At 45.5% G+C, this 25,617-nt stretch overlaps 1 protein-coding gene across 2 annotated transcripts; it reads left to right on the plus strand.

Moving 5' to 3' along the window:
• The first annotated feature begins 839 nt into the window (after nt 1-839).
• On the plus strand, nt 840-25,617 carry KLHL12 (kelch like family member 12). Of its 2 annotated transcripts, XM_067310602.1 has the most exons (12): nt 840-891; nt 1,108-1,305; nt 7,669-7,822; nt 8,736-8,953; nt 11,692-11,841; nt 13,746-13,860; nt 17,092-17,198; nt 18,212-18,407; nt 19,719-19,877; nt 21,052-21,150; nt 24,260-24,446; nt 24,821-25,617. In XM_067310602.1, the coding sequence occupies exons 2-12, from the start codon at nt 1,120-1,122 to the stop codon at nt 24,945-24,947; spliced, it is 1,698 nt and encodes a 565-aa protein (XP_067166703.1). In that variant the 5' UTR covers nt 840-891; nt 1,108-1,119; the 3' UTR covers nt 24,948-25,617. The 2 variants fall into 2 exon arrangements, with proteins under 2 accessions (XP_067166703.1, XP_067166702.1); XM_067310601.1 differs by lacking the exon at nt 840-891 and having other exon boundaries at nt 1,081-1,305.

Here is a 25,617-nt window from a genome sequence, read left to right on the forward strand (position 1 = left end):
GACACTTTTTTGACCATGATCCTCAAGCAGCAGTGAGTGTAAGGGGTCTCAGGCTAGGAATTTGGGCTCTGACCTGTTGATCTCTAGAGAAACAGCCTAACTTGCCTTTTTAAGGAGAAAGACAGAGTAGGTTTGAGAGGAGAAAAGCTAGAGTACAGCTTGGAGATGCCAGCTTCACGGGGATCTCTTCCCAGTGTACCTAGCCTGTGTGACCTGAAGACACGGTCCCTCTACGTTAATTCTGGGGTAAACTAGATTCATTTTACAGCATGAGCGGTGGGGCAGCAGCCCCTTTCCCAGCACAGCTCGCAAAGGAGATACTGAGCTAGGACCTATCGCAGCTCTTGTGAGCGCATGTAGGTGCAGCCCCTAGTCAAACCAGTGCATCTGCTGGCTAACTGCCTCCCCGATGTCCTGGCACAGGGGTGGCAGAACATACGATTTACCATGAACGTGATGTTTTGGTCACGCTCGACCTTCCCAAAACGTGCACAAAGCACAGCCTAGCTGCGGAGCCGGCCGCGCAACCTGCCCCGCGGGCAGCCCCCGGGTGCGCTCGAGGCGCCGCTCCGTCATGGTCCTTCCGGGCCGGGCCACCGAGCCCGGAGAGAGGAGGGCGGCGAGGCGGGGGGGTCCCGCACGCCCTGAGGAGCCGCGGCGGGGCCCGGTGGGGGGGGGGCGGGGCCGGGCCGGGCCGAGCCGAGCCGAGCCGAGCCGAGCCGGCGGCCCAGGCCCGCTCCCTAGGCAACGGAAGGGAGGCCTGTTGCCCGGCAACCGGGCGGCACCCGAGGGGCGGGGTGGCGCGGTGGCCATGACGCCATCAGGGCGCGCCGGGCGGGGAGAGGGAGGGGGGAGGCGCGGTGCGCGGAGCCGGGACCTCTCCCCGCGGCGGTGAGTGCGGGGCGCGGCGGGCCCGGGCGGCGGCGCCCCGGGGCGGCGGGTCCCGTGGCGGCACCGCCGGGGCGGGGGCGGCGGGGGAAGGGGAAGGGGAAGGGGAAGGGAAGGGGAAGGAGCGGCGGCGGCGGTGGCGGTGGCGGGAGGGCGCCCCCTGGCGGCGCGGCGGGCAGGCCCGGCCGTGACATGTGGCCGTGCTGGCTGTGCCCGCAGGTGCCGGGCGCCATGGCCCCCCCCAAGGACATCATGACCAACTCGCACGCCAAGTCCATCCTCAACGCCATGAACGCCCTGCGGAAGAGCAACACGCTCTGCGACGTCACCCTGCGCGTGGAGCACAAGGACTTCCCGGCCCACCGCATCGTCCTGGCCGCCTGCAGCGACTACTTCTGCGCCATGTTCACCAGCGAGGTCGGTGCGCCCCGAGCGCCTCCCCGCCGCGGGCCGGGGCCTTCGGTCGCCCAGCGCTGGGCCGCCGGCTGCCCCTGGGTGCTCCGCGGTGTGGAGCAGAGAGGGTTGCCTGATGCTGGGGCTGCCCGCTGTCAGGCTGTTCAGCGGTCGGCGCTAGATCGCTCTACCGTGGCACCGGGACGCCTGATCGTGGCATCCGGTCACGCAGTCGCGGTGCTTGGTAGCTCCGTTGCGGCAGTAGGATGCCCGGTCACAGCGGTGGGTCACTCCATCGTGGTGCTGGGTTGCCTGGTCATGGTGTTAGATGGCCTGGGTGTGGCGCCAGGTTCTTCGGTCGTAGTGCTGCGCTGCCTGATCATGGCATTAGTTGGCCCAGTCGTGGCTCTGGGTCACCTGGTCGTGGTGCCAGGTCGCTCCATTGTGTTGCTGGGTTGCCTGGTCATGGCATTAGTTGACCCGGTTGTGGCGCTGGGTGGCCCGGTTGTGGCGCTGGTTTGGCCCATCGTGGCACCAGGTCACTCTGTTGTAGCACTGGGTTGCCTGGTCATGGCATTAGATGGCCCAGCTGATGCTGGGTCGCTCCATCATGGTGCTGGGTTGCCTGATCATGGCATTAGTTGGCATGGTCATGGCGTCGGGTTGCATGGTCATGGTGGCACGGCACTCCGTTGTGGTGCTGGGTTGCCTGGTCGTGGCGTTAGATAGCCCAGTTGGTGCTGGGTTGCTCTGTTGTGGCAGCAAGTCACTCCGTCGTGGCACTGGCTTACTCCATCACGGGACTAGTTTGCCCCATCATGGCACTGGGTTGCCCAGGCATGGCACCGGGTTCCTCCATCGTGGTGCTAGATCACTCTACCATGGTGCTAGATCGCCCGGTTGTGGCACGGTAAGAGTTAAAGGCTGCATTTGGGACCGTGGTCCTGAATCGCTGTGTGCCGTACAACCAGCCTGTGCACCAGAGAGCTGCCAGTCTGAGCTGACAAACCAGCAGGCTCTAATGCCTCTACTGATTTTTCTAGTGGCAGTTTAAGGTCTGCCTACTTCCAGCCATCTGTCTTGCCAAAGTTGCCAGCGCAAAGCTGTACGAGCAGTGCTGCGCACCTTAGTCCAGGTGGTGAATTAAGGCAGCCGCTTTAAAACTGAAATGGATGATACTTAACTTATGTAATGGTCTGTGTTTCGCACCGGCTGAGCGCCTGGCACATGGGTGGTTGGGCTGTTGCCCTTGCAAAGAGGATGTAACTTCTAGCACAAGTGGTTGGGGGTAACACCGTAAGCCGCGACTGCTGTGCTCTACAAATGTCACTTGTGAGAATCTTTGCTCTCATAGTACATGCTATATTGACTTACATTAACTGCGTGCTATTTTGCTGAAGCACTGAAAGGTAATGTTTAAGCTAAAGCTGGGACTCATTTGTGTCGTTAATAGGAGATGCTGAACCTGGCCTTGTCTTTTATAAGTTTGAATCAATCTTTGTGGCTTCTTCTTACATAAGATGCTTTCCTTGTCATAGCAACTTCCCTGTTGACAGGGAAGAAAATGACTAAGTAGCCCAAAGGTCCTAGAGACCTGCCTGCTAACCCAGTAGTCCTTTCAAGACAGAATCATTTTCTTCTTTGTCTTATCCTGTAATGACCCATGTCTGTAGAGCTGTGACTCGCAAGGTGTGTGTATTTTTGTTTATTTTAGTGCTGGGAAGGGTGAACAGGTGTCTTAATTTCTCTAGGCGTGTGCAAAGCAAGCCAAAAAAGACATATGTGGACCAACCACATACCAACATATCTTTTTTATGCATGTCTTTATGAATTTTGCAAATTTAACACTTTCTCTGCATAAGGAAATAACATTTTTTTAAAAATAAAATACACAAAGCAAATTCACCCTCTGGAGGCTGAAGTTCTCTATTTAGCAATGGCTTCAACATACACAGCAGAACAGCAGACTCTTCCTGCTTCTTTCTGTTTGCTCCTATGTTCCTCTCAGTGCCTTTGACTTCCTGGACTTTATCTACCCAGTATACAGAGATCAGATCACTTTACATCTTATAGAATGGTCTTTGTGGCTGCTAACAAAAGCTGAGGATAACAGCAATTGATGTACATTGGATCTAAGCTGAGATCGTCTCTCCTTGCTCCTTTATACTCTCATTTTGACTGTATCACTGTAGTGACCTTAATTCATAGATATAATTTTTTCTCCAGTACACAGTGGGCATGGTCGCTTACTCTCTCAGTCTTCCAAACTGCTGCTGCTTGAAGGATTTTACTTTTTTGCTTAGTTTGTATTTCTTCCAATCTTGCTTTTTCATATGGAAACCCCAAAATAACAAACCTCCCAAGTGGCACAATTACTGTGTGTTTGTGAAAGAATGTTCTTTCCAAGAAATGACAGCTTGGTAAGCCTCAAAGTGGATCTACTTCCTACATGTGTTAATGACAAGTATTTTGGTGAGTGTAATGGGACAGCATTTGGTTGCTATCCAGACTCTTGCGGGTATAGAGTGTTTTGGCCTTGCCTGTAACTTCAGGGAACTCAAAATGCTTGATTGCATAATGGGCTAACAGTCTCTACAAGGGTTCCTTTGCAACTCATCACTAATCTCCTGCAAATTTGGGGACTACAACATGTGCTTTTGTGGCAACATGCGGCTTTGGTCAGACTTGGGCTCCACAAGGCTTTGTTCAGAACTGATCCCTGGGTCATGCCCTGTGTCGTTCAGGATGTTATGTCTTTGCATGGTCAGTCAGTGTAGCACTGAGACTATCATCTGAGATTATCATCAAAGAAAGCTGCATTTCCGAATCCACGTGTCTCTCATTTCCTTCCTTCGCTCATTTCTGACTTTAATATTTACTTTTAAAAGTTCTCAATCTTACTTAATACTGACCTCTTTTCATTTTCTGTTTTCTAGGAGAGAAGTCACTGATCACCTGTTGAACCCTTGGCTCTTGATAACACTTTTCTCTGCCTCTGTGCTGAGGAGTGTGGGAATACTGAAACAGCTCATCAGTTTTACCTACAGATCTTTTCCTTGTGGTAGAAACTGAAGAGCAGTTTCAGCAAATGCTCCCTTGCATCCTAATTTTTTTGCATCCTAGTTTTGCATTGGGGTTTCTGCCTTTGTTTGGACACGTTAACATAACTCAGGATGTGTTGAGAGTTGATCATTGGCTCCACCTCAGAAAGAAGCTAGTTTATCTTCTCTTAGAGAATATCTTGTAGAAATTGAAGAGGGTTTTTTTTTTCCCATTAGAACAAGTCAAAATTTTCTTCTTATTCTGAAAATAAAGGACTCGTGTTTCTCTTCAGGTTCTTACATGGTCATCTCACCGTACTATGAATGTCTTCCAGAATGCATTGAGCCACTTGATTATCACTGTCGTGCCAGCATTTCTTTTTCCCCTACCTGTAAGAAGAAATTGGAGGGGGTTATTACAGTACTCTTTTGTCTATCTGCATTAGTGAAAGGCAAAAATAAGAAGGGGACTGGAATAAGTGGTAAGATGCATGGTTTCAAAATCTTAGGCTGAACCCAAGGAAGGTCCTGTCTCCTGCACAGAGTGAATTACATGATTTATGGGTGGGGGGGAAGACAGCAACGTTATGAGCTATTACCTGCAGCCCCAGTCTTAAAGCTCTCAGCAACTTAGGCATCCTGGGGTAAAACTCTTGCTGTCTCCAAGTGACTCTTTTTAAATTTTAACAGAATGTGTTTTCATGGACACAGCATTTGATTTCTGGACCTGCACTGATGCACACTTTTTATGAACTGTTAGAAATGTGCTTGAATCAGGGAGTATCAATCTGTTATTGCTGTACTTCATGCCAGTTGGCAGAACTCTAGTATGAAACACTAAAAGGGAAAAAATAATCTGAAATTGTTCTAACAGCAGAGCTGCAGGGAGATGTCGCATACCACCAAACGCCTGCTAAAGAAAAGCTTCTCCTACTGTTTTTTGATTAGTAGTCCTATGCCTGTAATTTTGCATTGCTTCTGGGTGCAGACTAATTGGAGACGGCAAAGAAGCGTAAGAATAGCAGAGCACAGTAAAGCAGTGTCTAGTAGTTAGTTTCTTGTTCACCTTTCTAATGCTTATGAATAAAATAAATGATAGGTATCCTGTTCAAGTCCTAATATGTGGATGCACTGCTTAAAAAGGGACTATCTCTGTCCCAACAGCAGAACACTAAGCACTGTATGCACTTCTCTGATAACGCATATGCAGTCTGGAGCTACAGCCTCGTCTTAATGGGATGTTCAGAAACAAGTTGTCTCTGCTCTGAGATCCTTCTTTTCAGCTCTGATACAAGGACTCTAAGTTATTCGGTATCATGTACGTTGTGTGAAGCTACTTGAAATGTTTTCCTCCATCCAAGTAACCTTAGCATGTGAGTAAACTGTGAGCCAAATAACAAGTGAGTAGTGCACTGTAGAGTTGTATCACATACAAGGAGAGACAGAGCTGATCATCTCTGTGTTGATGTTATCCTCATGGTTAGTGTTTTGATCAGCAATATGCAGAGAGTAGTTCATCATTGAATATTAGTTGTGGGAACAGGACCTTTTTTACCAGCTCTAAGCAGAACCCTGAAGAACAATTGTCCACAGCTTCTACCTTATTCAATACAATCTATTACCAGTAGATCTGGTCATTGCAGTCTCCAGTCAATAGCTGTCCATAATTTCTTATCCTATTTCTTCCAAGTACTCTGGATGGTCTGCATCTTCATTTGCCTATTGCAATCATATGAACATCCTGTCCAATTGATTCTGAGCTCTGGTGACACCTGTGTCCTTCATTTGTTGCACAAAACAGCTTAGCCTTGTTGGGTGGGATTTTTTTTTGTCTAGCCCAAGTTATGAACTCATTTTAGCATCTAAGCACAACCTCTGGCCTGTCATGCAGCAGGTCAGACAAGGTAATTTGCTGCACCTTTTTGGCTCAGGATGCCATGAAGTTTGTTCATTGTGTCAGTAAACTTGATCAGCCACTTCTCTCAGACTGCTTTGGGTGTCACCATTAACTCCTGTGTTTCTCTTTACTGTAAAGTGCATCACAGAAGTGGTTCAGTCTCAGCAGACATTTCTTCCCTTCTGTTACTGTGTCATCGAATGCCTCTGTAGGAATCCCATTGACTGCTCTTATTTTCTCCACTTCTATATCATGTCCTTTTTCCCCAGCTGTGGGAGCTTCTAAGCCAAGTGATCATGCTTTGATCATGCTTTATCTTCAGCGAGTCCCTGCTCTATCTGTCTGTAACCAACTTTAATCTCATTCTTGGCAAGAAAAGTCAAGGGCTTTCATCTGAATCACACTTGCACTGACACTGACTACTCACTCGTAAGTCACAGGAAAAAAGATGGGTTTTGCAGTGTGCTTCGTGGAGACATCCCTCTCTGTTCAGGTCCGTTCATGCTGACAAGAGCTTGCAGCAATGTGCAGGATGTGATTAGCGATTCCATATGCTAGCCAATTGTTTGTGAATCATCAGATGCTGTGCCAGCAGCTTTATAATGGCTGCACTAAAGCACTAATAACTGAATAACTGATGCTCTGTGAAATACAATCTCAGTTTTGTACCTACAGAGGTGCAAACTGGGGGGATTCATCGAATTTCCTGTTCCCAGAGATTGACTGAGACAGTAACATTCCTTAGGAAAAAAATGTTGTTCCAAAATGATGTACCTTACAGATGATAAAATGACATGTATAGCTCTCACTGGTAAGGAGACAAAGTCAGGATTGTTTAAGTACTATCACTGTACGTACTATCACTCTACTTTCAAATGTTCAAGTTAAACTTACATTTAACCTTTAATTCTGAATTTTCTGGCCTATAAATAGTCATTCTTTTTAGGGACTTTTACCATAAGCTTGCAGAATGGACCAGGAATTGAACAGTTAAGGAAGATTTTTATTTGATTTGGTTTTAGAGTAGAGTGGTCAATGTGGGGGCTACGCAAGCTGTAGCATGTCATATACATCGAGCCCAGGGAAGAACCCCACTGAACTGTCCCTTCTACTAAAGCATGGAATAGTTGCATGGAAGAGAGAGTTTAGTTGTCGTATGCAAATGACACACACAATTTCTGCTATCTCAAATCTTAGCTTGCTCCTTTTACAATGCGGTTTGACTGTCCTCCCTAATAATAATAAGCTGTCTATTTTACTCACTCTGTAAGTGCATTCTCTAAAGAAATTCCCTCCCTCCCCTTATTCTTTCAGTGAACATAAAAAGAGAAATACCAAATCACTGTTGAAGCCTCTCTGGCAGTTCACATTTTAAGAAACTGTTGAGTGTTGTTGGCTTTTTGATGAGATTCCTGAAAAGTAAACTCTTGTCTTCCTTCTAATTTACAGCTCTCAGAGAAAGATAAACCCTATGTAGATATCCAGGGACTGACAGCCTCCACCATGGAAATCCTGCTGGACTTTGTGTATACAGAAACTGTTCATGTAACAGTAGAAAACGTCCAAGAATTGCTTCCAGCAGCATGTCTGCTTCAGCTGAAAGGTAATTGCCAAGTATCACCACAAATTGCACAATTGCTGCTGTTCAGAGATTTGGGTTGTCTGACCTTCTGTAAAGAAGATAGGTTGTGGGAGGCATGATATTTATAAGTACTATGTTGACTCCAGGCTTAAGCCCTTGTGTCTTGAAACTGTTTGGTTTACGTCAAACTTCTTGGGCTGTCTTGTGAACTCTGGTCTCATTGATAGAGGAACTAACTTGTATGGAAAAAAGATGATAAAACAGATTATTGTTCCATGCTTTGGGCTACTCTATTTCTGCCCAAGAATTCTCAGGAGGAATTGTGGGCTGTATAGCACATAAACATTACAGCCAAATTGACGACTTATAATAAGCAAATCCCTGAAATTGTTTGACCTTGCCATCATAGTATGTCTGGATCATAACAGCCTGGTTGATGTTATTGCACATGTACCTATGAAGCCGATGACCCTGCTTGAGCAGGGGGGTTGGACTAGATGATCTCCAAAGGTCCTTTCCGACCTTAAACATTCTGTGATTCTGTAAAGCTATCAGAATCCACAAATCCCAGGCAACCATCAAAAAGACATTGGAGAAAACCTAGAAATCTGGTAGCCACATCCATTAGCATATATATTTTTGGTTTATAATGCATGAAGCTGGGTAAGGCTCATGTTTGAATCTCCTCCTAGTACTAGATTATTTTTATTGCATTTAAATAAAATACCCAAATGCCCAGACATGTGGTCTACTGCTTTCTGTTTTCATGTCCCTCTGAAGAAATGCTTGCACATGTGTGTTTCTGTGATATTTTTGAGCTTGCTATTTGAGTTGGTTTTTCATTATTGCTTAGAACTCTTTTCTGAAGCCCTTTCCAAAGCAGCGGTTTGATTCCAAGCATGCAGTGCTCATTCACCCCTCCAATTACCCATAGGTGTGAAACAAGCTTGCTGTGAGTTTCTGGAAAGCCAGCTGGATCCATCAAATTGTTTGGGCATTCGAGATTTTGCTGAGACACACAACTGCGTTGATCTAATGCAAGCTGCAGAGGTCTTCAGCCAGAAACATTTTCCAGAGGTTGTTCAGCATGAAGAGTTTATTCTGTTAAATCAAGAAGAGGTTGAAAAGCTCATCAAGTGTGATGAAATTCAGGTAAAATCTGGGAAGTACTGCTACTCTGCAAAGCACTTGAAGTAAAATGTTTAAACCAGTCAGAAATTAGGGCCAATTAGCCCACACTCCTAGCATGGACTTCTCACACGGTCCCTGAATTTGGTATCAATTTTCCACATACTTTCTTCTAACTTTTTAGCCACATAATCTGAAACTGGTCAATCTCATATAGCATATCACATGCAAGGCTTCCCTGCAAATAGGACAGTTGCAGTCAATAACCTCTGCAGAGTTCCTGTTCTCTTGGCTCCTCCTTTCCCTAGAGGAGGTTTCAGAGGTTACAGAGACAAGTTGTATCAACGCCTAGCTCAGAAATACTCCCAAGATTTTAACTTCTGTTTGTAGACTTGTACATGCTACTTAGAAACTCTAGGAATGCAGGTGTCCTCCCAGGCATGTGGCTGTCCTCTGCTTTCACAAGCAGCAGAAAGCATGATGCTGCAGGGTAGTCTGATTCTTTAGGGAGTTATATGCAGATTTATGACTTGCAATTTTAGGTGCAGATTTTGTTCCCTCAGGGTTGGTTTCTGGAGGATTTACTACTTTGCTGGCACCTGTCGGATACTTTTTTTCAAAATTTTCTATGACGACATATTTTCTTGAGAACTGAAATAAGTTAAACATTCATTGGTAATGAGCAGGAGGCCTTGTTTGTTTTACTGAGATGGACTTCGGGGAGAGTTGATGTTTGTTTCAGCTCTAAGAGAAGCGACTGAAGAAATCATTATTCAGCATTTACAGTAACATGAAATCTTAAAAGCAAAACAATGTAAGGGATACCTCTGGTAGAAATTCCTGAAAAGCCAGTATGGCAGTAGCCAGAGAAGAACTATTGGTGTATTCCAGTCTGCCTTGAAAGTGGCCTTCAGCAGAGCTGACATCCTCTTGTTAATAGATCCACTTGAGAAATAACATGCAAGATGACCCTAAAAGGCCCTGGTGCAGGCTGAGGTCAACAGTGGAGAAAGCCTGAGTGTGTTTGGTGCACAAGCAGCAGCTTTAATGATGTGACAGTTTGAGCTTATGTGAATTGCGGTGAGTATTGACATAACACTTCTGGACAGTCAAGAGAAAATAATGAGGAACTTGAGAACGACCCCAACCAAACTAATCAGATGATCCACATATGAGAAGTGGAATTCAATGTGGATTGGAAGGACTGATTCAGGCCTTGCACACACACTGTGGCATATGAATTCACTGTAATACATAAAGAAGAAGAATGGGGCAAATCTAGCTGTTGCTATGGATAATACAGGAGTGATGTGCTAAGGTAAGGTGCAAGAGCCCCCCAGAGAGTGTTGTATTACAGGATACTGAGGAAGTACCCTCCGGAAAATCCCCTGGCTGTTAGAGAAGTATGATGGCAGGTCATCACTGGCGTGCTATGTTCAGTATTACTCATCATATGTCAGGAAACAGAAATGATCTAAATAACAACAAAACTGTTAAATGTATCAGAGGACAGTCAGTTCAGGAAGGAATAAAACCAGCTGTGATTGCTACATTTATGGAGGAGGTGGGGAAAATTGGAAGCAATAAAGAGCCCTGAGTGCTGTCCTTTTGTGAGCTCTAATTGTCCTTTCCCAGTAATTCAAATATAAAGAGGGCATTTGGAATTACAGTGTAACAAATATGAATCTATGGAATGGAAGAGTTGCCTTACATAATTAACCTCTGTGGCTCCCTGCTTCAGAACATTGTGGAAGAAACAGCTTCAAACTGAACTTCACAGTGTTCCAGTCGTATACTAGTGGGAAGACTCAATCTTCCTGTTACAGTATCTCCTTTTGTCTTCACATTAAATGCCAGTTAACAGACCTCATGATAATAAATTGATGTTTGATTTGCTTTCAGGTTGAATGATCTAAAGACCTGCAAAAACAAAACCAAGCATAAATAACATGTAATAGGGCTTTTTACAATTCTTTCTCTTTTGGTAATCATAATTACCAAATCACAATTTGCATGGCTGTGCTCAGTGTGCACTGGAGCTGCTGCATTTGTAAAGCTGTCCAGAGCACCTGAGATTCTCTGAAAGTACCAGGTTTAGAAAGTTTAGTGCGTGTAATATCTGAGAGTGGTGTGGGCACTTGTACGTGCTGGTCCTAAGTGGAGAGAGAAATAAATCAGAGTCAGGACAGTAATATTCAAACCCTGATGTTCCTCACAGCCAAAGTCCGGTGGTTTATGGTTTCTAAAATGTGAATTCAAATAAAAGACCTTACATGTAGCCAGTATGGCCAAGATGTTAAAAGATCAGTGCATGAGCAATGGGCTACAGGGGGTTAAGTGGATCACTGCTCCTTAAAAAGGCAACATGTCTCTGATCAGCTTTGAGATGGTGCTTTTCACTCTGCAGTATGGTAACTCCTGCTCAGCTGAGAGCTCAGGGGAGCTGCCCTGGGAGTTGCTGCCTTTCAGTGGGCTCTCTCCCAACATGTTGCGGCTCCCAACTTCTCACTTTGCTGTGTATTGTAAAACTCACTTTTCAGGCACTTGTGCTGTCAGTTGCTGATCTCGGTTATCAGGAAAAAACAAATGCAGTTTTATGAAAAGGAAAACACAGGAATTTCATAGTGCATGTAAATACAGACTCAGAATGTCACAGTCTCTTGCTAGCTGTGAAGTAGTGTCAACAGCCTGAAAGTTGTCTGTTCCATGGCCGGTTGCTGAAATATGCTATAGTCTGATCAGTGTGTGCCTCCTCTTTCCAGGTGGATTCTGAAGAGCCTGTTTTTGAGGCAGTTATAAATTGGGTGAAGCACTCAAAAAAAGAACGGGAAGCATCGCTGCCAGAACTGCTGCAGTATGTGCGCATGCCACTTCTCACCCCCCGCTACATCACAGATGTCATTGACACCGAGGTATTGGCAGCCTGGGTCCCTGGGCACAAAACAGCTGGGAGCCAGTATCTGTGTTTGATTGTTGCTGATTGTTGACCCCTGCTATCCTAACAGAACATGTTAAAAGTAGTTTTTCTACTGATGCTTTTTGATGCTGAAACCATGATGTTGTCCCCATTCAGCTGGAGAGCCCACTGTTTAACTCTTTCAAGGAAGGGTCAAAAGAAAAACAGAGCAAGCTCAGAAGCAGTTTTCTGTGCCAGGAATTATGATATCTTGCTTTCCAGCTGGCAGGGAGCCCCAAACCGTGGAATTATTCAACTGTCTCCTGACCAGTAGCATCTTTTCATTGTCATCTGTTGTAGTTTCTAACAAGTGCTTTCTGTCTTCCATTCATAAGCAGTAGCAGGTCTCCTTCTCTAGGCAGACAGGCTACTGGCATGGGGTACCTAGCAAGGAAATGGCTGTGGAGGGCCTCATCAGAAGTTGTTGCAGGTGCAGATGGTGAACACGTACCCTTGAATGACATGAGCAGCAGCACCATAGGTCCAGAGCCAACACACAACTCGGAGTTATATCTAGTCCTTCCTTGTGTGGCTGGAGTGTTGCAGAGGCAAACCAAAATGTGGATAATGATAAGAGATTATTAAGCTTTTGCAGTGAAAACTTAATTCCAACAAGAAGTGATGCTGACCTAGAGCTAGGTTTGACAGAAAGGCACAGATAAGTTCAAACCAGCGTTCTCATATGACGGTGATGAGAGTTGATCAATAGTTACTAGCCTTTGTCACCTAACAGGTGCTGAATGTCAAATGGCAAACTTCTCTACATCCAGAAATGGCTGATTTAGCAAAAATAATTTTTAATGTGGTATAGCTGCCTTCTATGGATGCTCTTAAATAAGGGCAGCTAATATACAGGTAGTTGTGCCAGGGCTAAAATGTGTTTAGTCAGGTTGTTATAGTCCAGCTTAAACTGAAATTTAAGCCAACGCAAAGCAGGCTGGTACCAAAATAACTAGTTCCAAAACCAGTCTTAAGATATTGTGAATATAGGGCCTCAGCTTTATTACTGCTCAGGATGGCCCCTCCAGACTGGAGATGAGATATGATGGTGGGACATCATCATCTTGGTGCAGGAAGGGGGGGCGAGAGTTGGCTGTATGTAACATCAGCTGAATTTTCTCTGTCCTGAGCATCCTGGCCTTCTTCCACAGTCACCAAGAACTTATAAAAATAGATAATCTTAGTTTATTGCAGCAGCATATAGCACCAAGCACCCAGAGGGAACTGAACACTGGACATTCAGGAGAGGCTAGTCCAATCCCTCAGCCAGGCATGGGAACTATATGCCATTATGCAAGGAAAAGGAGATGACACTTTGGCCTTGAGCTGCAGTGCCCCCAACTTTTTTTGAAAGAGGGTCTCACTGCTCCTGTAATCTTTTCCTGGCTCAATATGTCATGTACATGCCCAGTATAGAGATCAAACTACTAGGCCCAGCAAAACTGCTTAGTTTGTGCTCTGCTCCTTGTTTTTTCTTCAATGGCAAGGTGCCTGTTTGAGAGTTGATTATGTGTGACTGGTCCAGCCAAACTGATTTCAAATATAGTTTCACTGCCAGTTCCCAGACATACTTCTGCTGGCTTAAATGTGGATTTTCCTTGGTTTTGCAATATACTTATTTTCATTAGGACACCTGCAGTGCCAGACATTGCATGAGAAATCAGCCATTTCTGAATTTGCACCATCTTTTCAGCTGCAGTAGTTCCTTATGTGCAATATTTACACCCTGAGACTACTAGCCACAGACAGCGCACAGATCAGTTTAATGCTGTCTGAGCTGACTGGAGTTGACTTGAGGGCAGTTCTTATTAGGGATTTTTAAATACCTCATGTGTATCAGTGACTTATGTTTTTCCCCAGCCTTTTATTCGATGCAGTCTGCAGTGCAGAGACCTCGTAGACGAAGCTAAGAAATTTCATCTTCGGCCTGAGCTCCGGAGTCAGATGCAGGGACCAAGGACAAGAGCACGTCTAGGTGAGCAGCAAAGGAAAGGACACTGAGAAGGTCTGGGGCATTGGCAGGTATTGTACTATACATGCTGGCTAGTGCCTTGTAATTGTATTGAAGTGCTTCACAGCAGTAACGTGTCAATCCACAGTCCCAATGGTACAGAGAAGGGACAAAGGACAGGACAGGTACATAACCATTTTCTTTCTGAGCTGTCCATGCCTCCAGATATGTTTGTCTCAGCATGCAACTCTCCAAGAAGTGTAGGAAGAGTTTCTTCCTGCCTAAAAAGGCAAGCATCAGTGTCAGAAATCAGAAGAGCTGGGAGGTGAGAGACAGCAGTGTTAGAGTGAAGATGAATTTTCGACAAGGAATCTAAGAAGGGAAGGCACAAAGGGGGAGATGGAGAGGTGCCTCTTTCCTTTCAGAGGTATGTTCTTCTTTTCCTGGTCCTGCTGAAGCACAGAAATGAAAAGTTCTTCCTCTATTTCAGTAGCTTCTACCAAACTGGATTGTTGGGAAGCCACTTGGCTTAGGTTTGGAAGCACATGGAGTAAGACAAACAATAGGAATGACCAGCAGAAGAAGAAAAAGTATTTTAGTAGCCCTTCCTCACCTGACACCCTTTCTCATATCTTCAGACTTACTCTCTTTGGACTCTCTGGCATGCCTTTGTCCTGGATGTACTCACAGGGCATTGCCTCAGTGCCAGCACTGACGCTTCTTCCTACAAGCAAACCTTTCTGTGTGTTCTCCAGCGCTGCTTCTTGTGTATTGGAAAGGGACCCTGAAAACCCCTCCAAGCCCATTTCCTGTTATTAATATTGTTTTAGGAGACAGAAAGCAATTTAAACACTAAAGGAGGAGGACAAATTAGGTTTGTCGGAGATGCATTGATTAGATTTTTGCCCTGAAGGGAATGTCATTATGATGTAGTTTAACCTCCAGCATAGTCCAGGCCACAGCATGTCTTCTGTTTTTTCCGGGAACATCCTGCCTCAATTTCAGTGACAACTAGTTCAGCTCAACCTGCTCTTTTAGAAAGAGATTTGGTTTTGGTTAAAAGACTTCTGCTGATGAAAGAGACATCACATCACTGTTTCATTGCTTAATTGTTCACACAGGTAAAAATTGTACACCCTATTTTTAGTCTAAATTTGTTAAGTTTCATATTCTGGATTCAGCCCTACCTTTTTTCATTGACTCAATAGCCATGTGCTATCAGGAATGCTCTTATCATGTGTTACTTATAAACTGTGATCAAGTTGCCTATTAACTTACTCTTGGACAAACTGAAATGGTTGTGCTTTTAGATGCCCTGTTGAACAGCAGGCTTTCTAAGTCCCAAATTGTTGTTGGATCTCTCTTCTGAATCCTTCCCAGTTGATTTTTTATATTCTAGGCATACCTCGGAGATATTGTGGGTTCAGTTACAGACCGCCACCATAAAGCGAATATCTCAATAAAGCGAGTCACACAAATTTTTTGGTTTCCCAGTGCATATAAAAGTTATGTTTACACTATACTGTAGTCTATTAAGTGTGAAATAGCATTATGTTTAAAAAAACAATGTACAAAATGTGACACAGAGACACAAAGCAAGCACATGCTGTTGGAAAAATGGCGCCGATAGACTTGCTCGACGCAGGGTTGCCACAAACCTTTAATTTGTAAAAAAAGCGATATCTGCAGAGCTCAATAAAGCAAAGTGCAATCAAACAAGGTATGCCTGTATTCTCCTTCATTTGAGGTGGCAGCTTTTTGCTTTGTGGCAGACCAAGTCTTGTTAAATCTTTCTTATTTGGTGTTCAGTCCTTCTGCAATGAAAACCTGGACAGTTCTAAACACTAGTAAAGTTTGCTTTTATAGAAAAGGTCCAAGGAATCCTGGGGATTCTTATCTATTTTTAAAACTATGATAGAAACCTACCTTCAAGACCATCATTACCCAGGCAGTTAAAACTTTCCAGGTCACAGGTCTTATTTAACTATCAGGGAGAAAATAAGAAAAGTTTGGTGACTATCTCAAAGAAAAGAAAGGAGAGGGAAAGCAGCTTTGAAATAAATTACCTAAGTCTTAAGAAACAATTCCTGGAAAAATATTTCATGAATTCTTCAGACAGCTCTTGTCAGACAGACACACAAACATGGCAGAAGATGGATTTGAGAAGGAGGGAGCTTGAACTGTGCATTCCCACACCACCCAAATATGCTGCCCATTTACAGGACCTTGGCACAGGATTGTACAGAGGGATTGAACTGGATATTGGCGATTTTTCCAGCTTTGCCTTTTTGTGGCACTTAGCAGTAAAATGGAGGAACAGAAAATGATGACTGTCACGCTACGAAGGTTTGATAGTAACGACAACGATAAATGACATAAATAACAAATAGAAACTACCAGGAGAGGTCACAGTGACTCTTTTTTTGTTAATGTTTTTAGCATATTATTCAAATGATGACATGCAAGGAAGAAGATAAAAATATAAGAGTGCCCTTATTACTTCTCTTTCAATTTTTTTATAGGAAAAAGATGAGGATTTCTTTTTTCTTTTTTTTTTTTTTACAGTTCTTGGAAATATCTTTCCCTCAGCTCTCCATTTTGCCTTCAGTGTTAGTTTTTATGACTTCTTGCCTTTGTTGGAACAGTTGTGGAATTGTCCATTTTTATCAGGATGGTAATATAGGACAGTGGTGTCCCTAGTTGTAAAATAAGGGATTGGGATGGAGTTTGTTCCTCAGTGAAATGGTGAACAAAGAAAGGTACCATCTGGTCTGGATGTCAGTTATAAATGAGGGAAGAAGGCCCTGTTTTGTGAGAAGGGTGCAGAGGAGCAGCCATCCTTTTTCAGCTGTAGTAGGGTGGTAAGTTTGAAAAGATTTGTGGAAAAGAAGACAAAAGAAGACATAAACCAGTCAACTTCAGTACCTGACTTAGCTAGCTGGACTTCTCAAAGACCCTCTGACATTAGGAGAGACTGACTCTTCCAGCAGACAACTCAGAACATGTGAGCTGGTTGTGCTCCCACTCATCCCTGGAAGAGTTTCTCTCTCGCACTTTCTTCCTCCCTATTGACAATAGGGGGCCCAGGTGACTGATACCTGGGTTAGGTGCCTACACTCAAAGCAGTGATGAAAACAATGATTTAGAGGCAGTCTGTTGCACCAAGGCAGACTCAGTTTTCTCAGGTGATTCCCTTGAGGTCACCCTTTGGTTGTGAAGAGGTTGACTTGACTTTGCTCTCCCTCTTTGTTCTAGGAGCTAATGAAGTACTGCTTGTGATCGGCGGCTTTGGCAGCCAGCAGTCACCTATTGATGTTGTGGAGAAATATGACCCAAAGACTCAGGAGTGGAGTTTCCTGCCAGTAAGGGACCATTTTTGACCACCATTGGGTTGTACAGGCATGCTGCAATCAAACACTGATAGACTGATGCTAAGCAGGCATCAGCTATATAACGTTCCTCTCCGGGCTATCCTTTGTGTTCTACTCAGAATTTCTGACCTACATTCATTAGGGTTGCTGAGGTTTACAGAGTGAATGCTGAAATTTGTTCGTGTTTGAAGATTTACTAATTAAGCATTGTATAAAAGACTGTTGTTATGGTTCTAGTTAGAGGAGCCTACAGAGAGCCAGAGCCTACTGAGACCCACATCTTCTTTTGTGTCACATTTCTTCTTAAGAGGGGTGTTAAGCTCTGAAGTTTAGTTATGATGATTGAAATGTCAGCAGGAGTAGTGCAATCAGTCCTGCTTTGGGGCAGGCTGCATGAGCTCTCTGATTTCATTGTTTCTGAGTGTAATGGGAGATAGTAGGGAAGAGAGAGAAGTAAAAGTTCCTGCATTGAGGACTATTTCTACCCAAATTTAAAATCAGCTATATTTGTGTGAAATAAAGGAGAACTGCCTCTTCTTTATTATCACTAATCCCAGAAGAACCTGTATCTCCTGGTCTCCCAAAATCCTGTTCTTTTTGGAGGTGAAAAGCTTCAGAAATTTCCATCAGATCTTCCAAATCTCCACATTTTCCCGTTGACAGTCTCTGCAGGATGTCAGTGGGAGGAACACAAACCTCCAAGAAGCATCAAAGATTCAGTAGCAGCGTAAGATAAGTGACATTTAATGCAAAATATATTAGTGCAAGGAGACCTGGCCTTGAGAAAAGAGACAGGCCAGGACAGACTATAGGCAGAGGAAGGCAGACGTAGTCTAAGCATTTGATCCAGGGTCATATCCTTTAAATCCATAGTGCTATTTGCCTTTGTAGCACTGGGCCATTTTCCAGCAGAGCAGCAAAAGAGGATGGAATAACAGTGGTTGTTCTCAATGCATCAGTGTTATTTCTTCTTCTTGACCCTTTTATTCTTTTTACTGTCTTAGAGCATCACCCGTAAGAGGCGCTATGTTGCCACAGTGTCCTTGCATGATCGGATCTATGTGATTGGGGGGTATGATGGCCGCTCTCGCCTCAGCTCTGTGGAGTGCTTGGATTATACATCAGATGAGGATGGTATCTGGTACTCTGTGGCTCCAATGAATGTACGGCGAGGCCTGGCTGGAGCCACTACCCTTGGCGGTACGTCCTGGTCGCTGTACTAATAAGGCAGTACAGGCTATTCCGTTGTCATCCTGAAATGCCCAATGCTGGTAGCCACAGAGTGGGGTTGCTCTGAGGGAGGAGGTGAATCTGCAATTCTTGCTTTTCATCATTTGCATGTAGAAATGGAAAACTTCCTGCCCATGGATCCTGACAGGGGCTCTGTCTCCACTTCATTCTTATGGCATGTGTCTGTGACTTGAGGGAAGGGAGCTCTATGAAGGATTATGGAGTGGGAAGCTCTTGGGGTGGTGACTGTGCAACATATTACTGAGTACAGATTGCCGAGTACAGCTATATTCATCCAGCACTGGAGGGAGAGTGAAACTGGAGCATGTGCAGAGAAGGATTCCCAGGACAAACTTGGAAACAGGAAACTGCTTTAGAAAGCAAAGCAGAAGACTTTATCTTGCTTACACTGGCAAAACCAAGGCCAAGAGGGAATATAATTGTTTTCTATAAGTGTAACTCGGCAAAAAAAGGAAATGTGCAAAGAAATGTGCAGTGTAAGAATTGAATAAAAACAAATAGATATTAACAGGCCATGAAAAATCTGGTGTGGAAATGAAAGAAAGGTTTCTAGCCATTAACATAGCAGTTACTCTAATCCTGTATTCTAGAGTAATTCTATACTATATAGAGTAATTCTATACTCTAATGAATATATTAGAATATCTTCTTAATAAATAATATTGGTTAGATATTATTCATTAAATATTAGATCATTCATGTATCTATTCTAATGAAAGTTCTGTAAAAATGTAACTGCTTTGAAGATGACACTTGACAGATTTGTGAAAGTGTTTCATGAATTAGGGTCTCCAGTGTAAGGAACTGGTCTTGATGATCCAGGCGTGTCCTTTGGATCATCTCTTGTTTTGCTACCAGTGTGTTTAATACCTTGTAAGCATTTACTGTGAGGAGGAGTTGAGGTGGTGTCAATAATAGGCAGGGTTTGGGTATGGCAGTTTTTCAATATCTACTGCAGCATGAAAAAAACAACTAGAGTATATATGTTCTCTTTCATCCATCATCAAGAAGCAGATTTCAGGGCCAGACAGTTTTTATGTTTGTTTAGTTTGTTGGGTCTGTGAGCAGGCTAATGCAGCAAGCCAGGGTGAGGAGGCTGGGTTTGCTTTTAGCTCTGAATGTGCCAAGATCTGTAGTTGTTCTTGTGTTTTGCAATCCCCGTTGTGGGTTTGCTCCATCTGTGAGGGCCTCCTTGCTCCATGGCATGTGTGTACATTTGATGACAGCCTCACTAAGTCTAACCTCTGTCTAACGTTGCAGATATGATCTATGTTTCTGGTGGGTTTGATGGAAGCCGACGACACACCAGTATGGAACGATACGACCCAAACATTGATCAGTGGAGTATGCTGGGAGACATGCAGACAGCACGGGAAGGAGCAGGGCTTGTTGTAGCTAATGGAGTTATCTACTGCCTCGGTAGGTACCCTTAGGACCTGTAGGCATTCTGCAAATACGTGGTTTCTACAAAAATGACAGTGCAGATGCTGTCTGCAGGGAGCACAAGTTGTGTCGTTTCCAGGCTAGAAGAGACTCCCAGAAGATTGCTGTTGCAAACTTCACCACACTGGGCATTGCACAGCTCTATCAGCAAACGCAGATGGGTCTCACAGTCACCATCACAATGACTTAGACTGGAGCTGCTATATAACTACATTAGATGCTGTTAGAAGCAAATTGGGAACAGTCAACCTGCATTTGAGGGACAGCTGAAGCGAGGGGGATGAGCAGGGCCATGTAACAGCTCAGGTTTGCAGGGACTGCGCAGTGGTGGAAACACCGTAGAAGTGAAGCAGGTAGCTATAGGACGGGGTGCATCTGCTCCAGAGGAAGCAGTGTTCATTTTCAGAGGTCCATGCCAGCTGTGAATGCAGTGAGAGTGCTAGAGGGTAAATCACTCTAAAGACTTTAATAAGCTTGTTCTATAGATACTCCTCCCAGGCCCCAGAACAGACAGACACAGCACTGTTTTCCACCCACATTGGTTGCAATCCTATTCCTGAGGAGTCTCAGATATCAGACACTGGTTTATGGGTTTCACTTCCCTCCCCCAAATTCCCCTTCCCCATGCTGTCCCTCCAAGCGGGTGCCACCACACTGCTCCTTTGCTGAAGCAGCACAACGGGATTTCTTTGTATCCTCTTGTGATACAGCTCTTTCCGCCTTTTGTGCTTTCGTATTTCAAGACGTCCCAGCTTATGCTCTCTGCAGCCTCCTAGCGTCAGCTGGAGGAGGTGGACTGGAGCCATGCAGCACAGCTTCTGAGCCAGCACCAGGCCTGGAAGCCGTATATCTGCATTAGCAGCAGGATGGCACCAGCGTGCTCAGAGGGAGGTCTTTGGTTCAGAGAGGTAGTGCTATCTCCCAGCACTGCCCTGTGTGGTACAGGGTCAGGGCTCACTCTGAGCTGGCTCAGGGTCTGGCATTGCAAGCTGTAGAGATCCTCTTTGTTCCCCCAGCCCCGGTCTGTTGTGAGGTGTGCTAATCGCAGTGCCACGCTGTACTGAGGATGAGCCAGGCATGTTACTGCTTTCTACACAGGAAAGGTTTTCCAGAAGTCAGACCCACGGTTTGCTCCTGTGTTTTGTCTCAGGTGGCTACGATGGGCTGAACATACTGAATTCTGTAGAGAGGTATGATCCCCACACTGGACACTGGACAAATGTCACTCCAATGGCCACTAAGCGCTCAGGTAAGAGCCCGCTGTGCCTTGAGGTCAAAATGTGTTATGCTGCGCTGAGTAAGCAGTCACTGCTGGCTTGTCCTGCTACCCTGGAGGATGCTGACTGGCTCCACTGGGAGGTTAGTACATCACAGCTGCTTGGCTTTGAGAAGTGACAATTCCAGGATGTGCTGACTTAGCTCCAGAAGAAAAGGATTGATCTTCACATGCCTGATATCTGCATCCCATGGAAAGATGTGCATAGAGGAATGGAGGGCTTACAAGGAGGGAGAGGAAGTTTTGTGTGACTTCCATGACTAGGAACAGTGCATGGCTTGGAGAAAAGCTAGTGAGAGACAAGCTACTGACCAAAGTGATTGTGTTTAAGTTAATGGAACAGTTTGCATTAAGTCAGTGCTCCTCAGCTGCACAGGACCCACAAAGGCAGGAGTGCTCTGCCAGGCCCTCCTTCTCCTGTGCTCCCTCCTGTGAAATGCATCAGTACCTGGGGCCCTGAAGCAGAGAGCAACACTGATACAACAGGGTTACGTTGCAGCAGTGTTATGTTAATGACTTAAAACATGCGGTCATACATTAATTATTCCCCAGCTTTGTCTTTGCTGCTTGGTTTGGCAGCTGTATCTAGGAGAAAAATGTAGTTTAAATCCTGTTTTTGGAGTAAGCTTCTGTTTCAGCTGTTCTTTGTTTCTCAAAAGAGTTCTTGTAGGGCTGGTGCAGCTCCTGTGGTCCCAGTGTGCTCACTGACTAGTGACTTGCCTTCAAGTGTTGACCATCTGCCATCGCACTGAACCTCAGGCCCACCTGCCCCAAACCTTCATGGTAGTGCTATAGAGCAGCCTCAGCTCTGCTCAGCCTCACGTGAAAGGTCAGGGTGCTCAGTGCCTTCACCACCTCATCAAGTAGTTCTGCTGTCCTTACAGGCACTCTTTCAAAACCCATTTTAAGTTGCTTTTTCTCTATTTCTTTCCATAAATGCCCTTCACAATTAGCTGAGGCAGCATTGTTTCAGTTTGTTCTCTCTGGAAGTGTTCTTGTTTAGGGACAAAAACTAGTTACTCAATTTAAACTGTTTTCTAGTCTAGAAACAGTTAAGATTTCTTGTGCCTGCAGTGGCATTCACTGAAACCCCAGGCTTTAAATATTTACTCCTGTGACAGAGCCATTCCTGTTAAGCATGGGTTGGAAAGTATTTCCCATATGTCAGGAATGGATTTGATTTAGAAGCTGGTCACTTCACACACCCAGGAAGACTCCACATATAAACACATGATAAATCTGTGGGTTTTCCTACATCAAAGGCAATGTGCAAGACCTGTCCATGGATCTCCAGAAAGTTTAAGGATGCCTATGCCTGTTCCCAAGGGGTCTGTTGTCTGCGCCAGAAAAGATGGTTTCTGGCAAGACCAAAAACAACAAGTTCAAGGGGAAAGCCTTTTGTGAAAAGCATTTCCCAGTTTCTTGTCAGCTTCCCAGAAGACTTGGAGGCCTCTTGGTAGCAGTGCCTCAGCCCAAAAAACAGACTCCCTCAGTGTCAGAAGGAAGCAGGAAGATTTTGAGGCTCTTGCTCCTGGCACCAACTCAGCCAGGTTCCTTCCTGTGTGCTGTGAACTTGAACACTGAGATCTGAAACAGGGATTCACCCAGGAACAGCTATCATCTGCTCTATCCTGACCTCATTTTTTGACCCAGCTTTTTATGCTGCCCCTCTGTGGTACTAACACCAGTTGCACTTACAACATCCATCCTAGTATCAGTTTCAGTCCGTCCAGACCAATGACCTTGGACCCTGTAGGACTTCCTTTGCCCCAGGGCTTTGACACTCTTTCTAAAGCTGCCTTCAGGCATGTCTTGGAGTCCCAAGGAGGACCAGGACTAAAAGTAATCTTGCCTTTATTTATAGAAATTGTCTCCTCCTTTTTTCTCTTCGCCTCTTAGGACAGATTCTGGAGATGGGCCACCCTACAGAAGCCTTGGCCATACTGCATTACTAGACCTGACTTCCCTGATCAGGCCTTGGTCTGGTCTCCCATCTCAGCTGATGTCTTCCTATTCATCCGTGAAGCTATCAGAGACCCCATCAGAGCAATCTGGCCGTTCCGAGCTGTTTCAGTGCTCTCAGCAAGGAGGATAGATGGAGAAAGTGAGGCTGCAAATAGTGGAACAGGAAATCTCTTACACCCTGTTTGCAGAAGATACAAATCAGTCCCCAGAGCTGCAGAGCAGCTGGCTTGTTTCCTCAGGGATGTTCATATCAGTGTTGTGGTTACATGTTGATGATAACACCCTGACAGGGATTACCCTGCTCTTGAGATACAGCTTAAAACAGCAGAGGCTGTTGGCAAGAGCATCTGAAGCCACTAAGTGCCTTGTTATCTTACTGCATTCTTGGCGCTGAAAGGAGCTGCAGCTTAGCAACAGAGGCTGGCTGAGGCTGATTTTTCTGAAGTTATCAATAAACCCGAAGTTGGGCCAACTCTGTTATTTATTGCTTTTACTGAGGCAGGCAAGAACAGCTGTTCAGACAGATGCTTCAGCCCCTTACACCTCTGTGACTGTGCAGGGAAGGTGCCAGACACCAGTTTTCCTTTCCCTGCCTCCCAGAGGAGTAGTGTCAGAGTAATCCTTCCTCCAGCTTCACACACAGCAGCATCTTTCTCCTTCCTACAGCCAGGGGCTGGGTGACGCCAGGGAGCCAGAAACACCAGAGAAACCAGACTCCGTGGTGATCTCCCAGCAGAGCCTCAGCCAGCCACCCACCAGCACAGCTAGGCTTGCTCAGTTCTGTTCAGAGGGCTGGTGTGTCTTTCAGCCAAGGTGAACGTTTCATGTTGTTAGTTAGGCCCTAGCTGCAGTATTAGTCAGTCCCCCTTCCTTTGGAGATTCAGCAGCATTTGGTAGAGTTACAGGTTTTCCTCTATCATGTTGGAGGCAAGAACAACAACAGCAGAAGATCCTGCGTTATGACAGCTCTTTTGTGGGAGATTTAAGTGTAAGAAATGTCCTCTGTGTCCTGGGGAAGAAGCAGGAACTCATCTAGTTCAGCCTCATGACAGTGAGCCCTGGGCATGGTGATGCCAGTGTCACTCATGGGTGTAACTGCTCCTTCCTCTCTTTCTAGGGGCTGGAGTGGCTCTGCTGAATGACCATATTTATGTAGTTGGTGGGTTTGACGGGACTGCACATCTCTCCTCCGTGGAAGCCTATAATATTCGCACTGATTCCTGGACAACTGTAACAAGCATGACAACCCCCCGCTGCTACGTGGGGGCCACCGTGCTGCGGGGAAGACTGTACGCAATTGCTGGGTAAGAGACTGGGCTGGGCTGGAGAGGGAGATGCTCTCTGCATATCTGTGCGCTGGAACAAGTGCAAGTGAGTTTAGGTGACAGATCCTGTTGCTGTTTCAGGTGGCCTCTCCTTGCATTTACCTTTCAAGCCTTATGATTGAAGACAGCCCATGGAGTCACTACACCCAACCTAAACAGGCAGCATGATGCGCTGGCCCAGGGCCAAGACAGGCAGGAGAGTGGCAGCAAACAGCAAGAGAGAGCCTGCTGTAATGGTTTTATTTCAGGCTATTCCTGCTGTATGTAACTGTGCAGCCTCCCAGGAAGGGCACTGAATGCCCCAGCCTCTTCCTTCAGCAGCATCAGTCACATGTAATTTTCTGTCCTTGCAGATATGACGGCAACTCACTGCTGAGCAGCATTGAGTGCTACGATCCCATCATTGACAACTGGGAGGTAGTGACCTCCCTGGGGATGCAGCGCTGTGACGCTGGAGTCTGTGTCCTTCGGGAGAAGTGATCTGGAGGGAGCTTACAAAGAAGAACACCCTGAAAAATCCCTGCTGGAGGAGGAGTCCCAAGTGATTTGCAGTGACTGTTCTTGAGAGTTGTGGATGCTGTGAAAGTAGGCATCAGAATAGCAGCTTTCTGTGCTGCCTTAACTAGAGCATGTGCATAAATGTGTTATCTCAGCAGTCATTTGAAATCGGGGGCTCTGTGTGAAGCTGGAAAAAAGGTAGCGAAGTGGATCAAGAGAAGCTGCATTCTCTGCTGTTCCTGTGGCTAATTGTATCAGCAGAGCAGAGATGCCCCTAGTCTTGGCATCAGCCAGTCTGGTGAATGCTTCCAAGGATGTGTACATACAGCAGCTGGGTGGTCTCTTCAGAAACTGTAGGACCGTGTGGGTCCTCCAGTTGCTCTCAGCCATGTGGATGCGTGAGGGTGGAATCCAGCTGCCCTTATGCTCCAACTTCAAATCATCTTGTACATACTGAATGTTTTAAACATGCTCCTCAAGAGCACATCAGTGCAGAGCCGAATTGAGTGAGCCTGTGATGAGGGGGTCCTGCACTGTAGCTGTGTCTACAAGTTCCTCACAGGTCTGCACACAAAAGGAGTCACAGATTAATGCTGTCAACTACTGAGACCCAAAAGCCTGAGGCTGCAGGGAGGCAGAGGGCGGGGGGGGG

Source organism: Apteryx mantelli, chromosome 25, assembly GCF_036417845.1.
Source record: "Apteryx mantelli isolate bAptMan1 chromosome 25, bAptMan1.hap1, whole genome shotgun sequence".
In the NCBI taxonomy this organism is placed as follows: Eukaryota; Metazoa; Chordata; class Aves; order Apterygiformes; family Apterygidae; genus Apteryx; species Apteryx mantelli.